This window comes from Colossoma macropomum, unplaced genomic scaffold (genome assembly GCF_904425465.1).
Source record: "Colossoma macropomum unplaced genomic scaffold, Colossoma_macropomum, whole genome shotgun sequence".
In the NCBI taxonomy this organism is placed as follows: Eukaryota; Metazoa; Chordata; class Actinopteri; order Characiformes; family Serrasalmidae; genus Colossoma; species Colossoma macropomum.
In genome coordinates this window covers 477,745-503,588 of record NW_023495902.1, presented here as the reverse complement: position 1 = coordinate 503,588, position 25,844 = coordinate 477,745, and the positions used below count along the sequence as shown (strand labels likewise).

At 40.7% G+C, this 25,844-nt stretch overlaps 2 protein-coding genes across 5 annotated transcripts; one reads left to right on the top strand and one right to left on the bottom strand.

Annotated features, from left to right (window-relative positions):
- Positions 1–809: 809 nt before the first annotated feature.
- LOC118803466 lies at positions 810–12,836 on the bottom strand. 4 transcript variants are annotated; one of them, XM_036563955.1, is made up of 6 exons: positions 12,738–12,836; positions 9,434–9,510; positions 5,383–5,450; positions 4,814–5,113; positions 4,417–4,707; positions 811–1,647 (listed from the first exon to the last, which is right to left on the bottom strand). In XM_036563955.1, exons 3-6 carry the CDS (start codon positions 5,441–5,443, stop codon positions 1,421–1,423), a joined length of 879 nt encoding a protein of 292 aa, XP_036419848.1. In that variant the 5' UTR covers positions 5,444–5,450; positions 9,434–9,510; positions 12,738–12,836; the 3' UTR covers positions 811–1,420. The 4 variants fall into 4 exon arrangements, with proteins under 4 accessions (XP_036419850.1, XP_036419849.1, XP_036419848.1 ...); XM_036563957.1 differs by lacking the exon at positions 5,383–5,450 and having other exon boundaries at positions 810–1,647; XM_036563954.1 differs by lacking the exon at positions 12,738–12,836 and having other exon boundaries at positions 9,434–9,895.
- Positions 10,398–22,155, top strand: LOC118803446. Its single transcript, XM_036563929.1, has 5 exons — positions 10,398–10,455; positions 15,986–16,053; positions 19,656–19,955; positions 20,059–20,349; positions 21,872–22,155. Exons 2-5 carry the CDS (start codon positions 15,993–15,995, stop codon positions 22,153–22,155), a joined length of 936 nt encoding a protein of 311 aa, XP_036419822.1. The 5' UTR covers positions 10,398–10,455; positions 15,986–15,992.
- The last annotated feature ends 3,689 nt before the right edge of the window (positions 22,156–25,844 follow it).

Here is a 25,844-nt window from a genome sequence, read left to right as displayed (position 1 = left end):
GTCTCAGTTTTCAACAGCTGATCAGGTGTTTTGTTGGAGTGAAAACCTGCAGCCACGAAAGACCTTTGCAGACAAGATTGGACACTGCTGGTCCATAGAATGGAGAAGGACTCAGCAATGCAGCTGCAGCTACAGTCAGATATAATCAAACAGCTTTCGGCTGAACATCACTTTGATAAAATAGTGAGATCGATGTGGAGCTTATCTGACATACTTTCTCTGCCGACCATCAGTCCACTATAAAAGCAAACTAAGCTAAAAAGGTCCATGAATGAATCCAGAGGTGTCAAACTGGGTTCCTGGAAAAGAGCACTTGCCCTGCAGAGGATAGTGTTCTCTTTCTTCTAACAGTCAACTGAATTCAGCTGGTGAAGATAATCAGAGAAGGAGTTGAATTAGATGTGTTTAATGAGAAGGAAGGCTGAAGTCTGCAGAGCTGTGGCCCACCAGGAAAGGATTCTGACACGTCAGCTAGACAGACTCAGGAGAGTATGTGTTAGAGTATGATAGTCCAGCATAGTTTGGCGGTTTAAACACTCAAACACACAAACTAAACATCGCAATGAACATGTGAGTTGAATCAGGAGTGTCTGAGTACGAAAATAACCAAACTGGGCTGGACACCGGCCCTCCGGCTTTAGACCAATCACAACAGGGGCTTCTTTTTTAAAAGTATATCGCTGCTGTCGGAAGAAAACCTCGTATCTCCATTTTTGTCGTTTTTCAGTTTTTGACATAATCTGAAAACGCCTGTTGTCCTTTACATTGTATGTAAATTTCATGATGAATGGACTAAAAGAAACGGCCCAAAATGACCTGGAAAAAAGTCTGGTTCCATTGACTTACATTAAAAGAAATGTAGGTTTTTTCCTTCTCCTGTAAAGTTACCATTTTGGAGGTTTTCTTCCGACAACAGTGATATGCTGGAACATGGCTTAGAATGGGTTTATTACCATTATATTAACATCCTGCAAAAAAGATATATGCTTGTTTCATGTACAGTAAAACTGTACAGTTAATTGCCTTTAGATATTATCTACCTACATTATTTTTTTCATAACATTAGCAAGCTCATTATATTCAGTACTGGAATCAGTATATTCAAGTATTACAATCAATGAAATCATACTGAGTACAGCACTGAAGCAGAACTAAACACAACAGTGTGGAGTGGAGAAATTAGTGAAACGGGCTCTACATGTACAGGTGGTGTTGTAGACCCCGCTGTGCCCACTCACTAAACATCATCCAGTTCTTATATGTAGAACCTTAAAGAAGGTGCATATTCAAACAAATGGAAGAAAGAACGTTCTGGATAACTCTCTGTTTCTCTCTGTAAGCTTCACACACACACACACACACACTCACGCAGTCTATTTAAAAGAGAAGAGAAAGAGAGCAAGAGAAAGACGGAGAGAGATCAGGAACTATCTTGCTTCAGCTTATTAGTGAGGGTTGACAGGCTCTTCATATTTTCTGCACCGTGGTTGTTTAGTCCATTGCTTTCACATCTCTTCTGGAGGAGCAGATTTCTTCTCCACAACCACATATTCACTCCCCATAATGCTACACACACAACCAGCAACAGGACGAACGCCCAGACTGGCACAGCAGCTCCCTGATCTCCGCACACACAGGGCTGTTCATCTACAAACAAAAACACACAAAACATGTGATACTGTTAGTTTTATGTACACTGTCTGACTCCAGATAGATCTGTTAAGACCTCATGCAGCAGTTTCACACTGTATTGTGATTAATCAGTCCTACACTAACACATTAAGAATGCCTGGGTAATTAACACAGGCTCTCTATGGCAGTACTAAGCGTACTAAGTGGAGCACTGGCAGATGCTCCATCTGTGGTGGATTTAAGAGGACTCATCAATTTGTCTCTGTACTTCAGAGTCATCGCCATCATCTGGTAAAATATCACAACAGTGTCACAACGCAAGATCTCAACCTGAAGATAAACACACTTCAGCAGAAACCACTGATTTAGGATCTGAATAAACCAGGCCCAGATCGTCAAATTATAGGCCCCTGAACACAAATCTGTGGTGGGCCCCTATCTGGAACCTTTTTTTCCCATTTTGTCCAGGAGGAACTGTGTTGATCTACCATGGGTCTCACAAAGCAGGGTTTATGGTTTAGCTAGCTACGTTTAAGATTGGTTTGATCTAGCTCTGGATTTTCTGTCTCATAATGGTGAATAAATAGTGTAAATTAAGCGAAGGCTCGGCATCAGAATTTTGATTTGGCATAATACAAGGTTAAAATGTTTTTGCTGTGCTGCCAGTAACGTCAGAGAATGTGAAGTGAGGAGTTCTGCCACTCAATAATGTCTTCTTTTTTCTAGAAAAAATGCACATTTTCTGAACACAGAACAGAACACAATATTTTAACACTGCTCATATTTTTGAGCGCCCCTGAGCTCCAGCTATAGAACATTACACAGGTGCCTCATGTATGTTCATCAGTGAGCATGACCTGCTTCACTCAGCCAATGAACTGCTCCGCTCGCCAGCCAATCAGCAGACAGTAGTAGTAATGCCAACCAGTCAGCGCTCAGTAGCAGTAATGCTAACCAATCAGCACTCAGCAGCAGTAATGCTAACCAATCAGCTCTTCATAGCAGTAATGCTAACCAATCAGCTCTTGATAGCAGTAATGCTAACCAATCAGCACTTAATAGCAGTCATGCTAACCAATCAGCTCTCAGTAGCAGTAATGCTAACCAATCAGCACTCAGTAGCAGTAATGCTAACCAATCAGCTCTCAGTAGCAGTAATGCTAACCAATCAGCACTCAGTAGCAGTAATGCTAACCAATCAGCTCTTAGTAGCAGTAACGCTAACCAATCAGCGCTCAGTATCAGTAATGTTGACCAATCAGCGCTCAGTAGCAGTAATGCAAACCAGTCAGCACTCAGTAGTGGTAATGATAACCAATCGGCACTCAGTAGCAATAATGCTAACAAATCGGCACTTAGTATCAGTAATGTTGACCAATCAGCACTCAGTAGCAGTAATGTTGACCAATCAGCACTCAGTAGCAGTAATGTTGACCAATCAGCACTCAGCAGCCGTACTGCTAACCAATCAGCAAATAGTGCTGCACCCCACAGTACAGGTGTGATTCTGATTAACTGCTGCTCATTTAAATTGATTAAAAATTATTCTTGAAAGAATGAAGTTTAGCGTTTTTAGGGCTGTTAATTTTACCTAAGCCAGCAGTTGATGCTAGTAGACCGAATGTGCCACACAGCATAGGCTCGGTTCCAGCTAACCGAATCTAAAATGACCCGTTTAGAGGATATCTGAGAGTGCAGAGTGACTGGTGTCGGCATGAAAGCTGAGCATGTTCTGTGGTGAGTGGAGCTCTTATTTGTAGCTGAGCTGCTATCATGCTCTTTCAGAGGTTTCACCTATCTCTGATTTTTCCCCTCTTTCTGTAGCACCACCTATCAGTGAGCCCCCACACCACCAATCAGTGATCCCCCCTAAAAAATTGGTGTAATGGGTTTATTTGGCTGTTCAGACGTGGAATAGATATCGGATCCTTTTGAAATACTGTCATTATTTTTAAATAGCAACATTTTATTTCAGTAACACTGCAGTACCTTAGGGCTGTTATACTGCCCAAACATAGTCTGGACAAACACCATAATCGCTGACAGATAAACACCACCATTAAAGCCATGGCAAAGGTTTCCTAAACTGGTATTTCTCACTGTAAATACACTGTAAAAATACTGACTTCGCTAATAAATGCCTTTGGCGCAGACCCATCAGCTTAACACACTGACACAAGGCCTGGCCAGTATAATGAATAATAATACAATATTCTGCTCTATTTGTCACAAAATATTTCAAAATTACAACTACATGAATTTATACCAATAATATAGCAAATAAATAAAAATAAACTTGCAATTTTCAATTCAAATAAACATTGTAAATTCCTGATAATAATTGCTAGTGGCAGTTTAGCTAGCAGGCTATAGCTCAGAACAAGCTGAGACAGTTTCAGTAACTGATGCTCAAGACAGCGGGAACTGAACCTGTCCCACGGTGTGTTGAGCTGTTAGCCTGTTAGCTTCAAGTTTTGAGCTGTTTTAAGACTAATAGTGTAATAGTTTTGATTTTGCTCTGATACACCTCATCAGCTAATGTACAAACTGCTCATACAAGCTTTTCGGCCACCATCAGAGATGCTTTTCCGCTTAGTGCTCTGGTTGTGAAAATAAAGGTGCAAGGAATGACAACTTTGGAAACATAAAAACAAAGTAGTTGTGTGAAACCCTCATCCCTTTTGGTAATATCATACATGGAGGTAAAATCTGTTAGACAGCATGAAAAAACAGACACTTTTCAACTCTACTGCTTAAGCTGCACAATTTACATTAGATACATACCCTGAACGGTCACTGTGTAGATATGAATGGCCTCCTTATTAATGTCCATTATAATATAATTGCCCCTGTCAGATGGAGTCATTTTTCTCAGTTCAAGGGCAGATGTTATTAGTGACACTCTGTGTGTGTATTCAGGTTTACACTGTAGTGAGTTTCCATTCACTGTACAGATCTGATCGCTGGATGGTCCAGCTGGATCTGTGCTGTTATAAATCACCTCCACTGGATCTGATACGTCCAACTTCATCAACAGAGATTCACCAGGCTCTATCTGAACTGAAGTTTTTAAGGCTGAGGAGAAAAATATAATCACTTGCAAATCAGATACAAAGCATTATACTTGAATCACTGCGGTATAGTCAGCAATATTCAGTCAAGAAAGTAGTTCAAAACGTACGCTCAACCTGAAGATCCCAGTGATATATCTCTCTACCATCACACTGACACGTGTACCAGCCTCTCTTAGTGAAATCAGCGTCAGTGATGGTGAGAGAGAGATTCCCCTTCAGGTACTGATCATGGATCATCTGATATCCCTCCTTCACTGATCTACATGAAGTCTGATCACACTCAGCCAGAACATCAGTGGGTTTAGTGAACACAGTCCATCTGACCAAACCAGAGCATCTCTCAGAGCAGGGCAGAGTAGCAGAACCAAGAAACCCCACCTTTACCAGAGGAAAAGCTGATTCAGACACTGAAAGCAAAAAATAAATAAATAAACAAAAAAACAGTGTGTTAAGAGGAGTTATTATGCCTTAATTAATTCTTCTAAAGCATTAAATCATTCAGAGTGAAATATTTGTACTAATTAAACTAAGAGTTTAATTACAATATGCAGCCTGTTTCAATGCCTATTTTAAATTATAAACATGTCATTGCTGAGAAATGCCCACAAAACTGGTTCACAACCCAAAGTGAAAGTAAAATACAGTGAAATCTTTAAGATGATTAAGAAGTCCTTACCCGTAGTGAATGTAGAGATCAGTAAGATCAGGATACAGAGAGCGGAACTGCAGGACTGCATGACTGACCTACAGACACACACACACACACACACCATCAGTACTGACCAGGAGAGGAGAGAGAAAAGAGAAAGAGAGAACAGAACTGACCTACAGACACACACACCATCAGTACTGACCAGGAGAGGATAGAGAAAAGAGAAAGAGAGAACAGAACTGACCTACACACACACACCATCAGTACTGACCAGGAGAGGTGAGAGAGAAGAGAGAAAAGAACTGACCTACAGACACACACACACCATCAGTACTGACCAGCAGAGGAGAGAGAGACGAGAGAAAGAGAGAACAGAACTGACCTACACACACACACCATCAGTACTGACCAGGAGAGGAGAGAGAGAAGAGAGAAAGAAAGAACAGAACTGACCTACAGACACACAAACACACACCATCAATACTGACCAGGAGAGGAGAGAGAGAAGAGAGAAAGAGAGAACAGAACTGACCTACACACACACACACCATCAGTACTGACCAGGAGAGGAGAGAGAAAAGAGAAAGAGAGAACAGAACTGACCTACAGACACACACACACCATCAGTACTGACCAGGAGAGGAGAGAGAAAAGAGAAAGAGAGAATAGAACTGACCTACACACACACACCATCAGTACTGACCAGGAGAGGAGAGAGAAAAGAGAAAGAGAGAACAGAACTGACCTACAGACACACACACACCATCAGTACTGACCAGCAGAGGAGAGAGAGACGAGAGAAAGAGAGAACAGAACTGACCTACACACACACCATCAGTACTGACCAGGAGAGGAGAGAGAGAAGAGAGAAAGAGAGAACAGAACTGACCTACACACACACACCATCAGTACTGACCAGGAGAGGAGAGAGAGAAGAGAGAAAGAAAGAACAGAACTGACCTACAGACACACAAACACACACCATCAATACTGACCAGGAGAGGAGAGAGAGAAGAGAGAAAGAGAGAACAGAACTGACCTACACACACACACACCATCAGTACTGACCAGGAGAGGAGAGAGAAAAGAGAGAAAGAGAGAACAGAACTGACCTACACACACACACCATCAGTACTGACCAGGAGAGGAGAGAGAGAAGAGAGAAAGAAAGAACAGAACTGACCTACAGACACACAAACACACACCATCAATACTGACCAGGAGAGGAGAGAGAGAAGAGAGAAAGAGAGAACAGAACTGACCTACACACACACACATCATCAGTACTGACCAGGAGAGGAGAGAGAAAAGAGAAAGAGAGAACAGAACTGACCTACAGACACACACACACCATCAGTACTGACCAGGAGAGGAGAGAGAAAAGAGAAAGAGAGAATAGAACTGACCTACACACACACACCATCAGTACTGACCAGGAGAGGAGAGAGAAAAGAGAAAGAGAGAACAGAACTGACCTACAGACACACACACACCATCAGTACTGACCAGCAGAGGAGAGAGAGACGAGAGAAAGAGAGAACAGAACTGACCTACACACACACCATCAGTACTGACCAGGAGAGGAGAGAGAGAAGAGAGAAAGAGAGAACAGAACTGACCTACAGACACACACACACCATCAGTACTGACCAGGAGAGGAGAGAGAGAAGAGAGAAAGAGAGAACAGAACTGACCTACAGACACACACACCATCAGTACTGACCAGGAGAGGAGAGAGAGAAGAGAGGACACCTGCATCCAGTGCCTTAAACTTGTAAAAGTGTTTATGTGATCTAAGCTTTGTCTGTATTGTACTATTCATCACCATGAACAAAAACTCTGAACTTAAACAATCACAGAAACCATGTAAACACACTGGCACCACTGATTTAGCAGCTATAATTCCAACTTTAGACCAAAAATTACATTCGTAGTTTTCTCAATAATATAAAATGATGAAATGCTGATGTAGCACATCATAACTTTCAAACACTGCAGTAACACAGTAAAAAGTAATTTTGGTTACTTTTTTCTTTTTACTTTTGCCATGGTGATCAGGCGGAGCCTGTGAAAACTCAGCCCACACCATTACACTGGTAATGGATTTGCACAAATTGTTCCCTCTGGAGAACTATTTCAGCCTGTGAAAGAGCCAGTTATACAGATTAGCAACTTCATTAACAAATTAAGTTGTTTCAGTCATGTGACCTCTTTTTTGGTTTCCTACACTTGACTACCATTATAAATCTATATACAGTAGTTATCAATGTCCATTAACATAATTGTAATGTAATCCATTTTGGGCACAGTTCAAACACTGCCTTGGTAAGAGTGAATGACCATCTTGTGTCAGTAAATTCCAACTTCCTCATTCTTTTAAACCTGAGCGCTTCATTTGATACACTCTGTCAGACTGATCAGAAGAATGTCTGTTTATATCTAATACTGTATTCACCTTGTTTTAATTTTACTTTGTTACTGTGTCCCACAAGGATCAATCCTTGGGCCACTATCATTTAATATTTAGGTGTTATATCTGGGATATAGTATCTTTAGGAAATATGGCTTTGGCTCTCAAATTTACATCAGCACTAAGAATAACAAGGAGAGGCATTCATGTCAAATTGAAATGCTGTTGCTACAGTGACAAAATGACATTACTATAATGTGACATTATTATTATTATTATTTTATTATTGTTGTTGTTATTATTGTTATTAATGATGTGCATAATGCATGCCAAAATGAAAAGCAAAACCTCTTTTTAATTGTTTCCATGTCGCTTGACTTCACTGAAAAACAATGCATGAGGATTCACATTAAAAAAACAAAATGCTTAATTTATGTGAGCATTGAATACAATCCAGTTTGATATGTAATGAGTGCACGGCTTTAATGCTGTGTCAACGTAAAGTCAATGTAATGTTTTTTTACTTTTCATTTTGGCACATTTCCTGCACAGCACTGTAATCTTGTGGGTATTACACTGTTTTCACTACATTTCAATGAAGCAAATACATTTGGAGCACTACACAGTGAAATCAATATAAGTGTCCATTGTTTACATTTGAACATGGATTGCATTCAATGCAAATTAAAAGGATGATTTGCTTCTCATTTTGGCAGGTATTCTGCAGGTCACTATGGAAAAGTAATGGCATTTGTGCATTGCACTTCACGTTTTTCCACTGCAGTGATTGCATTTCAGTTTGGAATTATTTCCTTTCCATATTAACAAGAGGTCTGTTTGTGTTGCAGTCTCTGTTTCTGTGATATAAAAACCTACATGCAACAGAATTTCCTCCAGCTAAACTCGACAGTCATCTATTCTCAGTTTGGTTTTATGTTTTAGATATGTCATCTCTAAAAAATAAAATTGCTGGCATTACCTTAGTTTGCTATCTAGTGAAGTAAGTGGACCAGCCACAGGGTCATGAATGGCAATTGTGTTGATCAGTTTGATTGGTTTAGATTGCGTTCGCACAGTAAACACTGATGCAAACATAGTTAACAGTAAAAGTTGTATTTTTTGCTGCTCCGCCTGCTGCTGCCCAATCAAACAGAAAATGACAGTGTGGTCAAACAGCGACATCACATGAGACAAGTACATGCAGACAGTACAGATCTACTGTGGAAAAAAGCCACTCCGGAAACTTGCTCAAAATAAGTTTTAAGGAACACCTGCAGCTTTACTTCTCGTTTCACATTCACTGCTGAACAGGACCACCTGTTTCCTGTAGAACACCTTTAGATCCCGTTATAAAACCATCTGATTCATTTAGAATCAGCCACTGGTCACCTGTTAGACCATTAGGATTAGGAATGAGTTTAAATGATATCAACCCATTAAAAAAGCCAAGACACATTACAAAACCATCAGGAACCAACAGACACACTTAATGGTTTCTATGGGTTTTTTCAGCAGGGGCATTTTGGAGAGGAATGTGGAGAGGGCTGTTACATGGATTTAAGGATTAGAAGTGCATGAACAGGGTGTGTTTTAAGCACAAAAGCACAGCGTAGTCTGTTACATTAAATAAACACAATAAATCAATAAATGCAGAATGTAACTCACTGTACTGCTGCGCTTGATCTCCTGAGGGGGAAAACACGACGGTGGAAATACTGGTCCTCTCAAAGCTGCACTGTTACCTTAAAAGAAACGAGAGTTAGCAGAAAGCAGTAATTCCTACAGAAAAGGTGGTGTTGCAAAGAAGGTGGAATCTATGCTGAAGGAAGTCTGTTCACTTCCTATTTCTGCTGTTATATGAAAAACCATAGTTTCTAATGCCAGAGGGTGCGGCCCTCTGACTTTTAAATTATTATTTTAGTCTTAACACACACCAGATTTGATCATTTTCCTCTCCTGAGTAGTGTTGCTGCTTTCAATATTAACAAAATAATGATTTTAATTCATACAAAATTCCATTATATAAACCCAAGTCCAAAAACATTGGGACAGTATGTGAAATGCTAATGTGGAATGTTGGAATGTTGATGATGGAAAATAGTGGAAAATCTGAAATAATAAGTTTTCTTTGGGGACTATTTTGCCTCACAGCGCCCTGCATGTATCCCTCCACCATTTCATGTAATAACTTTCTGTGAGCTGGACGTCTGGTTCCTATCACCACCACTGTGAACAGTCTGTAAGTTTCTCACCAAAAAAAGTGAACGAAAATTTCTTTTTTGTGTGTAAAGAACCTTTTTAAAATTGAAAGAATCTACACATAATGAATAAAGAACCTTTTTATTTTTAAGATCATATATTATAAGATTTTATAACCTGTAAATTTAGGCTGAATTATTTCTAATTTAGATATTGAATCAAGACTGTCCTTTATGAATGGATGTTTTAAATGCGTGTAATGTAAGATTTCCTCAGTTTGACTCTAATCAAAGAAACAACGAGCCGTGAAGAGCTACAGTCAGATCGATTTTAGAGCTTCAGCATAAAGAAACCAGTTGTTCATGTTTTTTGAGAAGTGGAGATTGTATTCAGGTATCTGACTCTTCTCTGTTCCTAAAATTAAGTGGAAGTCAGGTGTGTCAGTTTAACACACAAAGAGAGAAGAGCAGAGTTCTGTACTCCACAAGGTCAGTCTATTTTACAATTATATAGAATACATACATATACATACATCTTCTAAACCGCTTATCCTTCTGGGACGCGGTGGGGTGCTGGAGCCTATCCCAGCTGTCATTGGGCGGAAGGCAGGATACACCCTGGACAGGTCGCCAGTCCATCGCAGGGCAGACAGACAGACATATACATTCACACCTAGGGGCAATTTTAGCATGTCCAATCGGCCTGACTGCATGTTTTTGGACTGTGGGAGGAAACCGGGGTACCCGGAGTAGAAACAGAATAATGACACTGGTGTTCAGATGAAAGCAAAACACGTATGTTCATATTCTGATAGACAGTGCTTTTCTCTTCAGCTTCTTAGAAAACAAAATATAAACCAAAACTAGCGTAGATAATATAAACTGTATGATCTGTGTTTGAGACTCAGACGGACTCGTTTCCTTCCTCTATAACTTTGTGCTGCTTTTGTAGCTGCCTGTGTTGTCAGGTTTCTGGTGAAATAGAGTCGAATCTGTCACTATTGATTAACATTAAGAGTTCTAGACTGTAGGATTGGATGAAAAACATGAATCAGCACCCTGGACTCTTCACTGTATTAATACTGTTTCACTTTTTTCTACTTATTACTGCTGAGGTTTAAAAATGTCTGCCAGTCTATTTGTTTGTTTGTTTTTGTGTTTGTTTGTTTAGACAGCTGTTGGAGCTGACTGAGCAAATAAACCGGCAGCAATTTTTACAGCTACACTTTATAGAAGTTTCACGATGTGTCAAATGTTGCACTGCATTCAGCAGAACTCTCTAATCCTTTTCTACACTGTTTAGGTGACCAGTTCTGCCTGACATCCACTCTTTAAAAGTTAGTGTGTGAAATCAGTGTTTAATGTGAGGTGGCTGTATTGGTCAGTCACTGTCACTGGACAGTGTAATCCAAGTACACAGACACGTCCTGTTTAGGCTGTAACTGTTACGACGCTGCATACACAGCAAAGACAGATAAAAAGGAATCTCAGTTTTACTTGACTGCTTAAACAAAGTTAGTGAGTTCCATTCTGAAGGCAGCTGCCTAACACTGCCTTCAGAGGCGGCTCTCTTGTTGGACAGCATTTTAACTGAAATGGAACCTTAGTAGGCATCGCATTCAGGACAGAGCTTCAGAGCCATCACACGTCAACTTTCACTGCACTGTATACGCTTTATCTGTTTATTCGCAGTCACCAGTTAGTTTATACGCACCTCTGACTAAAGGGGGATCATCTCAGTGAAATAAGGTCTGAGTCTGTAGCAGCTGTTTTCCTGCATTGACACTGTGGTGGAAGTTTGTGTATGAAGAAGAGGCTGCTGTAAGGAGTCGTTATATGCAAAAAAATGCTGCCTATTTAGACAGCTGCCTCACGATTGGAACGCAGCAAGTGTCTCTGCTCTCTAAATCACATGTCCATGCTCAAAACACTAGAGCATTTAGCAAATTGTCCCACACTGAGAGTTAAATTAACCATGAAAACCCTAAAAATTAAATATTCACATCCAGACACCAAACTGTATTTAAATATAATTATTTCATTACACACTGAAATACTTCAGCAGTACCAGTAACCAGTTTGTATTTTACAGCACTCATTCATGCAGGGAAGTTACACTGTACGTTACACTGTAAAACAAGGGCTGTATTATAAAGTGTTACTGAGGTTTGCTACACCGACACAAGTTCAAAACACCTGATCTGAAATGCAATAAAGTAGACCAAGTTTCATTTTCTCCATCAGAGTAAACGTGTAGACATAGCATCACAGACTGTGAAACTGACGCCAGCATCAGTGCTTTTATGGTTTAACAGAATCAGACAGGGTAAAGCCAAACCCCACCATCTACCAGTTCATATAAACTACCACACTACCATACACTTCTCATAACTTTAATAACCTTTTTACTTTATAAATAATATGTAAAATTAGTTTTTAAACACCTTCATTAACTATTAAGGAGTCTCTCTTTCATAATAAATAATACACAAATCAACAAGTGTGTCTTTAACATGTCTTTAAATGAGGAAAGATAGGAGGCATCCCGAATAGACTTTGGGACAGCATTCCATCATTTGGGAACAGTAAATGATGGACCATCCATAGATGTCAAGTTAAACCTTGGAACATGGAGAAGGGCTCAGTTATTTGCAGAAATCCTCAAATACTAAGGGACAGGATGGGACATATAAATGAAGATGCTCAACTAGGTAATGAAGACCTAAGCTGTGCAGAGCTTTATATGTAATGAGAAGAAACTTGTACTTAACATGGAATGTAACAGGTGATCAGTGAAGACTCTGAAGGACAGGGTGACCTGGTCAGTCTTCAGAGAATAGGTGAAGATCAGTGGCACACTGTAACCTACTGGAACTTTAGCAGGGAGGATAGATGGGAGAACATTACAGTAGTTTTAACAGATTTCACTAATTCATGCTCACATGTTTCAACATATGTAAGGCTGAGGATGGTGACAAGCAATAATATGAAGATGAAAAAACATTGTCTTAACTTTAGAATTGATATGTCAAAGGAACGTTTGGGGTCAAAGATAACTTGACTGTGTATGCAGGCAGAAAGTATCACCAACATCCCCTCAATATTGATGCCAAGGCCAGGTAAACTAGATAGGAGGGAAACATGAGAGTGGCTGGGTGATATTAGGGGAAAAGAAATCAGGGAGGGAATGACGGAAAGAAGTGAGGGGAAAGCAGATCGGGTCAATTTTATGCTAAAAAGTAAGCAAAGTCACCGTATAATTTATCTTGACCAGAATAAGCTACAGCAGGTGGCTGCAGGAGTTTGTTAATAGTGTTGAAAAAGGTCCTGGACCAGCATGAGCTACAGCAGATGAACAGGGATAGGAACACAGAACAAGCCCTACTTAAAGCAGACATTATCTATAGATATAGACATTTGATCTGCGTAGGCCAGAGAGTTTTTCTATAAAGTCATTCAACACATCTGCCAGTGGCTCTCACATCATGGAGCTCAATGGTAAATGACAGTAAGGAGTGGGAGGACAGCAATAGCCTTTTTTTTAATAGGTGAAAGTATAATATACAGTATCTCACAAAAGTGAGCACACCCCTCACATTTCTGCAAATATTTTATTATATCTTTTCATGGGAAACACTATAGAAATTAAATGGATATAACTTAAAGTAGTCAGTGTACAGCTTGTGTAGCAGTATAGATTTACTGTCCTCTGAAAATAACGCAACACTCAGCCATTAATGTCTACATAGCTGGCAACACAAGTGAGTACACCAGGTGTGAATGGGGAGCAGGGCTGTTACATTTGTTTTGGGTACAATTCGCTCATACTGGCCACTGGATAGTCAACATGGCACCTCATGGCAAAGAACTCTCTGAGGATGTGAGAAATAGAACTGTTGCTCTCCACAAAGATGGCCTGGGCTATAAGAAGACCTAACACCCTGAAACTGAGCTATAGCACGGTGGCCAAGGTCATACAGCGGTTTTCCAGGACAGGTTCCACTCTGAACAGGCCTCGCCAGGGTCGACCAGAGAAGTTGAGTCCACGTGTTCAGCGTCAAATCCAGAGGTTGGCTTCAAAAAACAGACACATGAGTGCTGCCAGCATTGCTGCAGAGGTTGAAGAAGTGGGAGGTCAGCCTGTCAGGGCTCAGACCATACGCCGCACAATGCATCAACTCGGTCTGCATGGCCGTCGTCCCAGAAGGAAGTCTCTTCTGAAGCTGACGCACAAGAAAGCCCGCAAACAGTTTGCTGAAGACAAGCAGTCCAAGAACATGGATTACTGGAACCATGTCCTGTGGTCTGACGAGACCCAGATAAACTTGTTTGGCTCAGATGGTGTCCAGCATGTGTGGTGGTGCCCTGGTGATGAGTACCAAGACAACTGTCTCTTGCCTACAGTCAAGTATGGTGGTGGTAGCATCATGGTATGGAGCTGCATGAGTGCTGCCGGCACTGGGGAGCTGCAGTTCATTGAGGGAAACATGAATTCCACCATGTACTGTGACATTCAGAAGCAGAGCGTGATCCCCTCCCTTCAGAAACTGCGTCGCATGGCAGTTTTCCAACATGATAACGACCCCAAATACACCTCCAAGATGACAACTGCCTTGCTGAAGGTAAAGGTGATGGACTGGCCGAGTATGCCTCCAGACTTAAACCCAATTGAGCACCTGTGGGGAATCCTCAAGCGATAGAAAGAGGAGGAGCACAATGTGTCTAACATCCACCAGCTCTGTGATGTCATCATGGAGGAGTGGAAGAGGATTCCAGTAGCAGCCTGTGCAGCTCTGGTGAATTCCATGCCCAAGAGGGTTGAGGCAGTGCTAGATAATAATGGTGGTCACACAAAATATTGACACTTTGAGCACAATTCGGACATGTTCACTGTGAGGTGCGCTCACTTGTGTTGCCAGCTATTTAAACATTAAAGGCTGTATGTTGTTCTTTTCAGAGGACAGTAAATCTATACTGCTATACAAGCTGTACACTGACTACTTTAAGTCATATCATAGTTTCATTTCTATAGTGTTTCCCATGAAAAGATATAATAAAATATTTGCAGAAATGTGAGGGGTGTGCTCACTTTAGTGAGATACTGTATATAAAGACGCTCTCATCCAGAGGGACTTACAAAAGTGCTTTGTTGTCCACTCAGAGAAAGTATCTAGGCTAGAACAAATAGGACAGAGTCCTACTCTTGAGTTCAGACACTGCAAGACACAAGAGTCAGTGCTAATACCTAGAAAGACAGATACAGGGTTAAACACAGCATAAGAGCTACACAATATATTTCAGTAAGTCCTTAGATTAGTGCTCACTTAAAGGGGACCTATTATGATTATGATTTTCTTTCCTGTAGTTTGTTGTAGCTTTTTGTACAGTGTAAATGATCAGCATGCCCTCACATAACGCACAGAGAGCTAACAAAGTAAAAACTGACCATTCTGACAATCTCAAAGATAAACTCAACACAAAGATAAAAGCTTTTAGAAAAAGACAGTAAATAGCTGGATTCTTTTTACAGTTCTATATCATATTTTCATAGGCAATGTAAAAATATTGGTTTGGGGGTCAGGATGTGAACAGTAAGAGATTATCTTCAGTATCTCTCTCTCTCTTTCTCTTTATCTCATCTCTCTCTCTCTCTCTCTCTCTCTCTCTCTCTCTCTCTTGCTGTCTGAAGTCCATTAAACTGTATTTTAAAGTGGTAATATTTAATATTAAACTGTTGTATCCGTTGTTCCATTGAAATGATGGTGTTAGAAGCAGCATGTGTAAAAGCTGAGAACTAAACAAATTTAGTACAATGATAAATACACATTTTTAAGACAATTATTTTCCAGTGCCTCGTGTCTGTAATGTGGCTAGTGTCTTTGATGGATGCAGTAAAGTTCAAAATAACCCTAAAACTTCTTCCTTTCTGTTTTTTTAACTTGCAATGTTTAGAGCAAATGAATGGTCATTTTTTATTTATCTCCTGGTCAGTACTGATGGTGTGTGTGTGTGTCTGTAGGTCAGTCATGCAGTCCTACAGTTCTGCTTTCTATATCCTGATCTACCTGATCGCTACTTTCACTACGGGTAAGTTTGTGTAAGAAGTGACCTTCTTATAAATTTCACTTCTGTATTTCACTTTAGTTTGTCAGATTTACTGCTGCTTCTCTAAATGATGACAATGATAAATTGATACACTGTTCTGTGAAAAAGTAAGTCATTGTCACGCCCCCCTCCGGCACGGCTGGAACTGCAGCTGATGCAGCTGCCTCAAACTAAGATTCCCAGAACCCCTCGCTGCCTCACATGACGCAGGACTCCTACTGATCAACCTATCAGCACTCAGCTTCACCGGACTTCTGATTACACACACAACTGTTCTTAATTTTATGTAATTATTAGTTTAGTATATAAGCCCGGGCTTTAGCTTAGACCATTGCAAAGTATCATCTCAATATGTGCATACCGAGCATTTCTCCATTGTCTGTTTTATCTTCTTCCTTTGTATGACCTGTTTTTCCGTCCTGACCTTGATTTTTGTCTTGCCCTTTTGTCTTGTTGTGGATTTCTGGTTTTTGGCTTCTTGCTTTCGTTTTTCGACTGTGATTTTGGATCATCGCTTTGTTATTAAAGATCTTAACTCTAGCTTTGTCTGTGAGCGTCTGGTTCCGTCTGCCACCGTTACAGGATACTTCCCTGCATGCAGATGGTGGACATTGAGGCTGTTCAGAAGATCTTGAGCAATTAAGGTTAGCTTCTGGGACATCACCAGCAGGTATTGGCAGGGGTTACTCAGTCTGTAGGTGACCTCACCCAACAACAAGCTGAACAGCAGGCCCAGCCCTCTCAACTCCTAACTGTTATCAAAGACATTTCTGCTCAACTGCGTAACCTCTCTGTTTGTTCACCAACTCCTGTCACCATCTCAGTCTCACATACGAATGCGACCGCCCCAGTGAGTGTTAATACTTTTTTTCCAGTAAGCAAACCCGATAAGTTTGATGGATCTCCAGACTAGTGTCAAGGTTTTCTCCTGCAATGCTCTGTATTTTTCAGTAATCCCCATCTAGCATTGATCAGGCCAAAATAGCACTCGTCATCTAACTTCTCTCAGACAAAGAATTAGAGTGGGCAACTGCTGGGTGGTCTCGTATTCGAGACATGTCTTATGAACAATTTTTTGAAAGACTTTAAAACAATTTTCAACCATCCTCATAATGGTTACTCCAGGGAAGAGCTTTTGTGCAAGTTTAAACAAGGTAATCACTTGGAGGCAGCCTAAGCATTGTAGTTTCATACTCTGGCTGCAAGAAGTAGGCGGAACCTACAGAAGCAGAGAGAAACATCATCCATGACAATGTGGTGGCTCAGCTACAGACTCCCGTGTCCAACATCCCCGTGCAGGATGGAGAACCCGTTGGACTGGACCCAAATTCCTTCATCACTGAACCTCTTCAGCTTGAGGCTAGCTTTCTCCATAAAGAACAGTTATCCTTCTTATTGATAGACTCATCAGAGTTTTCCATCATCCTAGGTCTTCCTTGGCTCCAGAAACATGACCCCCAAATCTCTTGGTCCGCTCATGAAATTACCGCTTGGTCCTATAACTGTGAGTCCCATTGACCCATTGAACTGAAAGTCATGTCCACATCCATTGAAAGCCCAGACCCCACTCAGGTCACTCAAATTCCCCTTGAATACTCTGATTTGACTAAGGTGTTTAGCAAACGAATGCTACTAAAGTCTCTCCGCATTGTTCTTATGACTGTACCATAGACATTATAGAAGAGGCCACTTTACCAAAATCTAGAGTTTATCCCCTGACTCAAGAAGAAGAAAAGCCATGGGAGAGTACATTGATGAGGCACTGGCACAATGTTTCATTTGTCCCTCAACCTCACCAGCTGCATCTGGATTTTTCTTTGTCAAAAAAGACAGATGGCGGTTTAAGACCCTGTGTTGATTATCGTGCCCTTATTGAAGTCACAGAGAAGTTTGCATACCTTTTACCATTGATCCTGGTAGATTTGGAACAACAGAGGTGCTCATTATTTCACCAAATCAGACCTCCGTAGTGCCTATAATTTAGTCCTGGTTTCATCTGCTTTCATCACCACTAGGGGCACTACGAATACCTTGCAAAGCCTTTTGGGCTCTCTAATGCCCCATTGTCTTCCAATGCTTTATCAATGATGTTCTTAGAGACATAATTGGTAAATTTGTCATGGCCTATATAGATGACATTTTGATCTATTCCCCAGATTATGACACCCATGTCCATCAAGTTTGACAAGTCCTTAAACTTCTACTAGAAAACGATTCGTTCGTCAAAGGGGAAAAGAGTGAGTTTCACCTTCAACAGGTCTCGTTTTTGGGGTATATCATCAGCGCACAAGGGGTACTAATGGACGATCACAAGGTCAAGGCTGTAGTTAACTGGCCCACCCCAACATCTGTGAAAGACTTACAGAAATTTCTTGGCTTTTACAGGCATTTAATTAGAAACGTTTTAAGACTCCAACCGATCAACCTATCAGCGCTCAGCTTTACCTGACTTCTGAGTACACCCACACCTGTTCTTTATTTTACGTGACTGTTAGTTTAGTATATAAGCCCGGGCTTTAGCTTAGCTTCTTTGAAAAGTAGCGTCTCACTATGAGCATACCAAGTGTTTCTCCATTGTCTGTTTATCTTCTTCCATGACCTTTCTTTCCGTCCTGACCTTGATTTTTGCCTTGCCCTTTTGTCTCGTTGTGGATCTCTGGTTTTTGACTTCTTGCTCTTGTTTTTCGACTGTGATTTTGGGTCATCCTTTTGTTATTAACTCAAGCCTCATCTGCGAGCATCTGGTTCCATCTACAGCCGTTACAGTAATTCCTGTGAGAATGCATTTGTTTTTTTAGCATAAATCCATGTAGGTATTTTTGATTGATTAATATATCTCAGTCATTTTTAAAAATATCATAACACAGATGCAAGAAGTGCACCACTACCTCTTTCACTGAATCAGTTGCCTGTATTTCGTAGTCACCAGTTCACTGTTCAAAAGACCATCCATAGAACAAATCAGTTTTAATCAAAACAGCTAAAAACTTGGCTGGATAACTTCTGTAGTACTTTAACCAAGACACTTCTTTTTTTTTGAGAAATATCTACTAGTTACTGTGTTGCACTTTTCACATTAATAGCATTAGCTTCCTAACTAGCTTGTGGCACATTATAGTGTAACAAATGAACTGCTAGTCTTAATACTTGGTAGTATGAATTTATTTTATTCCCCCCACCAAATGTCTGATTTCACATATCGGCTCAAGCTTCGGTGTGCTGGTAAACAGCAGACGTGGCACCAGCAACTGATGTGTGTAGGTGAACTTCCTCAGTCAATCAGTCTTCTTTTTGTAAAACATTTGCAAAACACTCTCAAAAAGAAACAAAATACTGAAAAAGCGATGGGAAACAGACAACCTGTATCTGTAGCTGGTAAACACGTCATTATCTAGCTACACACTGAAACAGATTATTTATGATGATTAATGTGATCTGCTGAGTATAGAAAATCCTCTCTGATTTATTAACTGTGCTTTTGAAGAATTCAGAGAAAAGTATAACCTTTAAACATCTTGACAAACATTAGAGATGGAAATGTGTGGTGTACACTTTTTTATTTTGTTCCTTCTTTTTTATTTCAGTGTCTGAATCAGTTGATCCTCCAGTGAAGGTGAAGCTTCATGACTCTGCTACTCTGTCCTGCTCTGAGAGATGCTCTGGTTTGGTCAGATGGACTGTGTTTCATAAACGCAGTGACACTCTGGCTGAGTGTGATCAGACTTCATGTAGATCAGTGAAGGAGGGATATCAGATGATCCATGATCAGTACCTGAAGGGGAATCTCTCTCTCACCATCACTGACGCTGATCTCACTAAGAGAGGCTGGTACACGTGTGATTGTGATGGTAAAGATCTCTGTGATGTGAATCTTCAGATTGAGCGTAAGTGTTCATCTGGTTTCTTAAATGGCCAGAGATTTGGGTGCAATGACTTGAATCAGATTTGGACATAATTAACAAACTTCCTGATTGTTCTTCTTTTCAGCCTTGAAAACTCAAGTTCAGATAAAGCCTAATGAGTCTCTGGTGATGGATTTGGACATATCAGATCCAGTGAAAGTGATTTATAACAGTTCAGACCCAGCAGGACAATCCAGTGGTCAGATCTGTACAGTGGATGGACGCTCACTACAGTGTAAACCTGAATACACACAGAGAGCGTCTCTAACATCTGTTCTTGAGCTGAGAGCAGTGACTCCATCTGATAGTGGAGTTTATACTGTAATGGACACCAGAAATGAAGAGGTCATTCACATCTACGAGGTGACCATCCAAGGTAGGAGTTCATTCAGAGTGTAGAGAGAGTCAGTCCTTTACTGGTGATGGTGTGCAGACTCGGTGCTGATGAGTGCTGAAGCCCCCTCTGACAATCATTCAGCACCCCCATTAACACCATAGGCTATTTATAGTTTATACCACATGAATGTAATTAGAAAACCGTTTCATATTTCGGTTCCACTCTTTTATACAAAGTACACAAAAGTAGTTTGTGTACACCGGAAGTCCTCCACATTCACTGACTAGACCACCGATATCAAATCAGTCCTGTTTTAGCCTCTAAATCTAAGCACTGAATGACACTCTAAAGCACTGATCTTCAGCGAGTCATGACAAATGTACCCACTGTGCTCTCACGATATTTTTGCTGTGGGTTATTTCTGTTTAGCTGTTTAAACACATCCTGCTTTCTTTTTCTTTACACAATGAAAAGTTCAGAAGTAAACAGTGAAGACAGGAAGGTCCAGTCCCATTTCACCCCTCGCCCCTACCACTGAGCCCCAGCCCTCTGCTTTGCGTGTTCACGTCTAGGGTTAGGGTGTCCCAATTCTTGTTGAGATAGAGGGGGAGGGTGAAGTGTTAGAGCTACATGACCCTCCAAACGGAGGCTTTTCAGAGACTCACTCCAAATAGTGTTATATAAAAAATTTACGATCACCACATATCATGTTTTCTTCATAATAAGCATAAAAAATCGCTAATAGTATGCTAATGTCTCGGTAGCTAGCTAGCTAACTTTCCCGTTCCACCTTAAAAAATCCAGCAGTTTTGACACCTGAAGCGCCAGAATGTAACTGCTGCACCATTTAATGTGGAACGGGGAAATTCGAACAAGAATCTGGTGAATATGTGACTTCAGCTTCATATCACTGAAGAATTAGGGGTGGGTGATAATAAATAATTGCCCCCCTCTTTGAAGTCATATGATGCCCTAAATATAACTAAAGCCCAGCAGTGAGGAGCTGAACTTTACCCTCCTCTGCTGTCACTGCAGACTGGCAGGGTCGCCTACAGAGCAGCGCTGGTAGCTGTTAATACCCTGTAGCTCAGCTCCAAGGGGTTATGGTGACCCTCGAAAACAAGCGGTAGGAGTAAAAAGAGGAAATGGGACTAATTTTTTAACATTCCAACAGAAATGCAGTTAGCTTGTGGCATACAAGCTAAAAACAGGCTACTAAATGTATTGTAATAGTGAGCTAAACGCAGCCTGTCAGAACCGAAGCTGTAGTGCATGAGAGCTCTGTGTAAAATGAGGATTAATGCTGTGTTATAATCATTTACCATTTTATCTGCTGGCCAATCCAGGGGTGGTGGAGTCTATATTTTTGGACTTATGGTTGACCCAGGAGAATTCTCTCCCCATTTGCATGAAGTCTCCCCTCCCTGGTGGCCCTAGGTGTATCACTCCCTTTTTTAACATACGCCACTGGTGGTGTGAAAGAAAAAGAAACTGCAGCTGTGGACTGGAATTTAGTTTCATTTCTCTATGTTACAAATCTGTATGTCTTTTTTTTTTGCAGATCACTCATCAGATCTGGACAGAGATAGAGGACCTGCTGCACCAGTGAGGGTGATTATAGTGCTGGCTGTGATGGGGACTGGGTTTCTAACTGTGACTGTGGTATTAGTGGTATTAGTGATGGTGAATGTGAGGCTGAAGAGAGAAAATCATCAGCTCCGCATGAAAGACACAAAGAACAGAGTGGAAACTAATGAACGCAGTGATTCCACTGAGGAGGAGAAACTAAACGTTAACCCAGAAGTGGAGAGATCATTACCACCCAAACACAGGACGGGTACATGAGAGTAGTTATTCACATGTATCAGGCAACAGTGTCCCTAGGGGCCCACTTAGGGCTTGACTTTTGACTCACAATGGCCTGCCTGCACTGGGCCTGTGAAAATGTGTTAATTTTTGCTCATTTTTTTTTTTCATTATTTAAAATTGTTGGCCTTATGCAGGCAGCCCTAACTTAGCTGTAAAGACAAATTCAATTCAGACTGAATGCACTGGAAAGGAAATTCAAAATTTATATATCATATTTATTTTTTATATATACATTTTGTTTTACAGACTTTGATACTTATTATTTTTAACTAAAAAATAATAACATATATTGAATTCCATGTTTTCTAAAAAGTGTATGTACTTGAAGAAACACTCAAATATAAAGCTAATATTTCTTCCCTGCTGAGACTGGAGTCCCTCCCTCTCCATCGATATGCTGGGTGATGAGTTTGGTGTCAGTGTTCTTTTTAGGTTTATTAGGTTAATTGTTATTGGGGTTTATTTAAGAACCCCTGACCCACAGCACCACTATACACCACTTCTTTGCAAGCAGTTCTAGATAAAAAGCCCAAATATTTCCAAAAACAAAACAAGCATTTTAAAAAGTGGATGCACTCTAATTAATCAGGAGCAACAGAACACTAAAAACATCTCAGGTTCAGATTAGAGCAGACTAGTAGAGAATATCAGCAGGACAGACATTCATTCAGACAACAAAAAGCTACCATTCATGTTCATAGGCTGCTGGTTTTTGTAAAAGACACTCCCCCTTTGCTTCCATTGGCTTAGTTTAAGACATATTGATGATAATGAGTGCAGTGCAGTGATGAGCTCTGACTGCCGGAGAGAAACAGCAGATTTACAACATTCACTCATCTGGAATTCAGCTGTACAGCTTTAGCAAACAGCTTTAGCTTTAAATATTCTGTCCTAAATCTGCTTTCCTTCAAAAGTCTGGCTTCTTCTACCAAAGAGATTTTTCTGTCTGACAGCATACAGCGCTTGCCTTAAAGGGGAACTCCACCTATTTCTAAACAGTTAAGATGTAATCAGAGAGGTTCAGAGTGGTTTGGTGTGAAACGCTCCGTTCTAGAGAAACTTACCGAGTCAGAGCTGTTCACAGTGGTGGTGATAGGAACCAGACGTCCCCCTCTAAAAGCTCCCTCACTGAAAGTTCCTACAGTAAATGGTTATGAATTCACTGCCTGATGACTGAGACACTGTTTTATGATAGTTTAGAGAACTTAAACTCCATTCATGGTGGAGGGATACATGCAGGGCGATGTGAGGCAAAATAGTCCCCAAAGAGAACTTATTATTTCAGATTTTCCACTATTTTCCATCATCAACACTCCATATAAACTCAGAAGACTCGTGTAGGTTCACTGGTGGTTCTGGATAGTAAATAAAATGTCTATATTTGTGTTGTAGTCATGGCGACCCCTGGTTCCTATCACCACCACTGTAAAGACATCTGAACCATTTCACACCAAACCACTCTGTTTATATCTTACACACTCAGTTATTACTGGGGAAGTGTATAAAAAGGTGGATGAGGCAGCTGACTGTCTCTGAGTTTAGATTTCACTAATGAAGCTTCTAAAATATTTATTGATTTTAAGACCTGGTATTAAATGAGTGCGACATAGAATCAGCTTTAGGATGGCAGCTTCTGTAGCGTAATATACAGATTACAGATCTGAACAAGATCTAGAGGAACAAGAGAGTAACATTTGGGGACTTAGAGGGTAAATGTCTGGCATTTATCATGTAATTTTCTGGAACTTATGCTGAAACTTGGCAGTTGTGACAACCCCTTTTATGCATGCAAGTTCAGCAGGTGGGCTTCAACCCCACTTGAAGGGTTTATTCTGCTTCTATTACTTCGCTGTATCATTTTGAATAACAGCATGTGGAGAAATGGCTCTATACTTTGGAAAAGGAGCTTCTGGCAGGCATGTTTGTCCAGCTCTGCAGCAGCTTAGAACAGGCAGGCTGGCCTACACTCTCAGAAGTAAAGGCAGTAAACTGTCACTGGGTCAGTTCCCCTCCTGTCACTGGGGTGGAACCCTCAAGGGTCCATCTCAGTGCCTTTAGTCAGGGAACATAACTGAACCATAATCCACTGAAATGATATGTTCTAAGCTGTACTGACTCCACACACCCCGTCTCGTCTCCAGGCTTTTATTTTACTGTTCTGTTTTAAAACATTCGGTTATGAAAAGGTACAAATACGAACTTTTCACCTGGAAACACTTATTTAAGGTTCACAATCAGACCTTAAAACCACTGTTGGAGCTTTGAGGGAACATTTACACTGTTTGTACCTTGATGAACGAGAAATGTACCTGAACAGAACCTTCATTTCTAACAGTGTATAAAGGAAACTTACTTAGCTGAAGTGCACACCTAAAAAACTGAATCTCACTAATAAAACAAGGCCAAACCGCTCTAACAGATGCCATTTAAAGTAACTAAATGTCCATAATTTAATAAACAGCTTAGATGTCACTGTATAGATACATAAATAAATAAACACCAGTTATAACTTCCAGCCTGTTTATACTAAATAAATAAACACCCCAATGAGGACGGATTATTGAGACCCTCACAGTGGAGTCATGCAGTGTCTCCAGGTGTAACTGTAGTTTATGTAACAGCGCCACCTGCTGGGGATCAAAATCATTTCTAACCAATATAGACTTTGTTTCTGAAAGACAGTGGCTGAAGACGACAGTGCATAATTAATGTGTGTTTTAATGGCTCATACATCATCTGTAATTTTGCTCATTCTTTTTTAATATCACTTCTTTTCACACTGAGATAAGCACACTGCATGCATTTAAAGTGGCTCAGGGAGAAAGTCAGACGTTCATTTTGTTTATATAAATAACAAACACTCTGTGGCAGAGAGATTTACTAAAGAGCTGTTGATGAAATAAACACTACAGTTCCTCTCTGGTTCCACATGGACACTAATAATATACAACAACATACATTACTGTCTATACAAGAGAAGGTTTACAGTTATGTTTACCTATTTACATCACTATACGCCGATCAGGCATAACATTATGAGCACCTCCTCGTTTCTACGCTCATTGTCCATTTTATCAGCTCCACTTACTATATAGGTGCACTTTGTAGTTCTACAGTTACAGACTGTAGTCCATCTGTTTCTCTGATACTTTGTTAGCCCCCTTTTACCCTGTTCTTCAGGGGTCAGGACCCCCATGGACCCTCACAGAGCAGGTACTATTTGGGTGGTGGATCATTCTCAGCACTGCAGTAACACTGACGTGGTGGTGGTGTGTTAGTGTGTGTTGCGCTGGTCTGAGTGGATCAGACACAGCAGTGCTGCTGGAGTCTTTAAACACCTCAGTGTCTCTGCTGGACTGAGAATAGTCCACCAACCAAAAATATCCAGCCAACAGCGTCCTGTGGGCAGCGTCCTGTGACCACTGATGAAGGACTAGAGGATGACCAACACAAACTGTGCAGCAGCAGATGAGCTATCGTCTCTGACTTTACATCTACAAGGTGGACTGACAAGGTAGGAGTGTCTAATAGAGTGGACAGTGAGTGGACACAGTGTTTAAAAACTTCAGCAGCTCTGCTGTGTCTGATCCACTCGTACCAGCGCAACACACACTAACACTAACGCTTTTCCTTGTTTCACATCAGTTCTCATCAGTGCACTGAGT

Coding starts and splice junctions, on each gene's coding strand:
- LOC118803446 (XM_036563929.1), top strand. CDS start 15,993: ATGCAGTCCTACAGTTCTGCTTTCTATATCCTGATCTACCTGATCGCT. Junction 16,054..19,655: donor GATCGCTACTTTCACTACGG/GTAAGTTTGTGT, acceptor TTTTTATTTCAG/TGTCTGAATCAGTTGATCCT. Junction 19,956..20,058: donor TGTGAATCTTCAGATTGAGC/GTAAGTGTTCAT, acceptor TCTTCTTTTCAG/CCTTGAAAACTCAAGTTCAG.
- LOC118803466 (XM_036563955.1), bottom strand. CDS start 5,443: ATGCAGTCCTGCAGTTCCGCTCTCTGTATCCTGATCTTACTGATCTCT. Junction 5,114..5,382: donor GATCTCTACATTCACTACGG/GTAAGGACTTCT, acceptor TTTTGCTTTCAG/TGTCTGAATCAGCTTTTCCT. Junction 4,708..4,813: donor CTGGGATCTTCAGGTTGAGC/GTACGTTTTGAA, acceptor TTTTCTCCTCAG/CCTTAAAAACTTCAGTTCAG.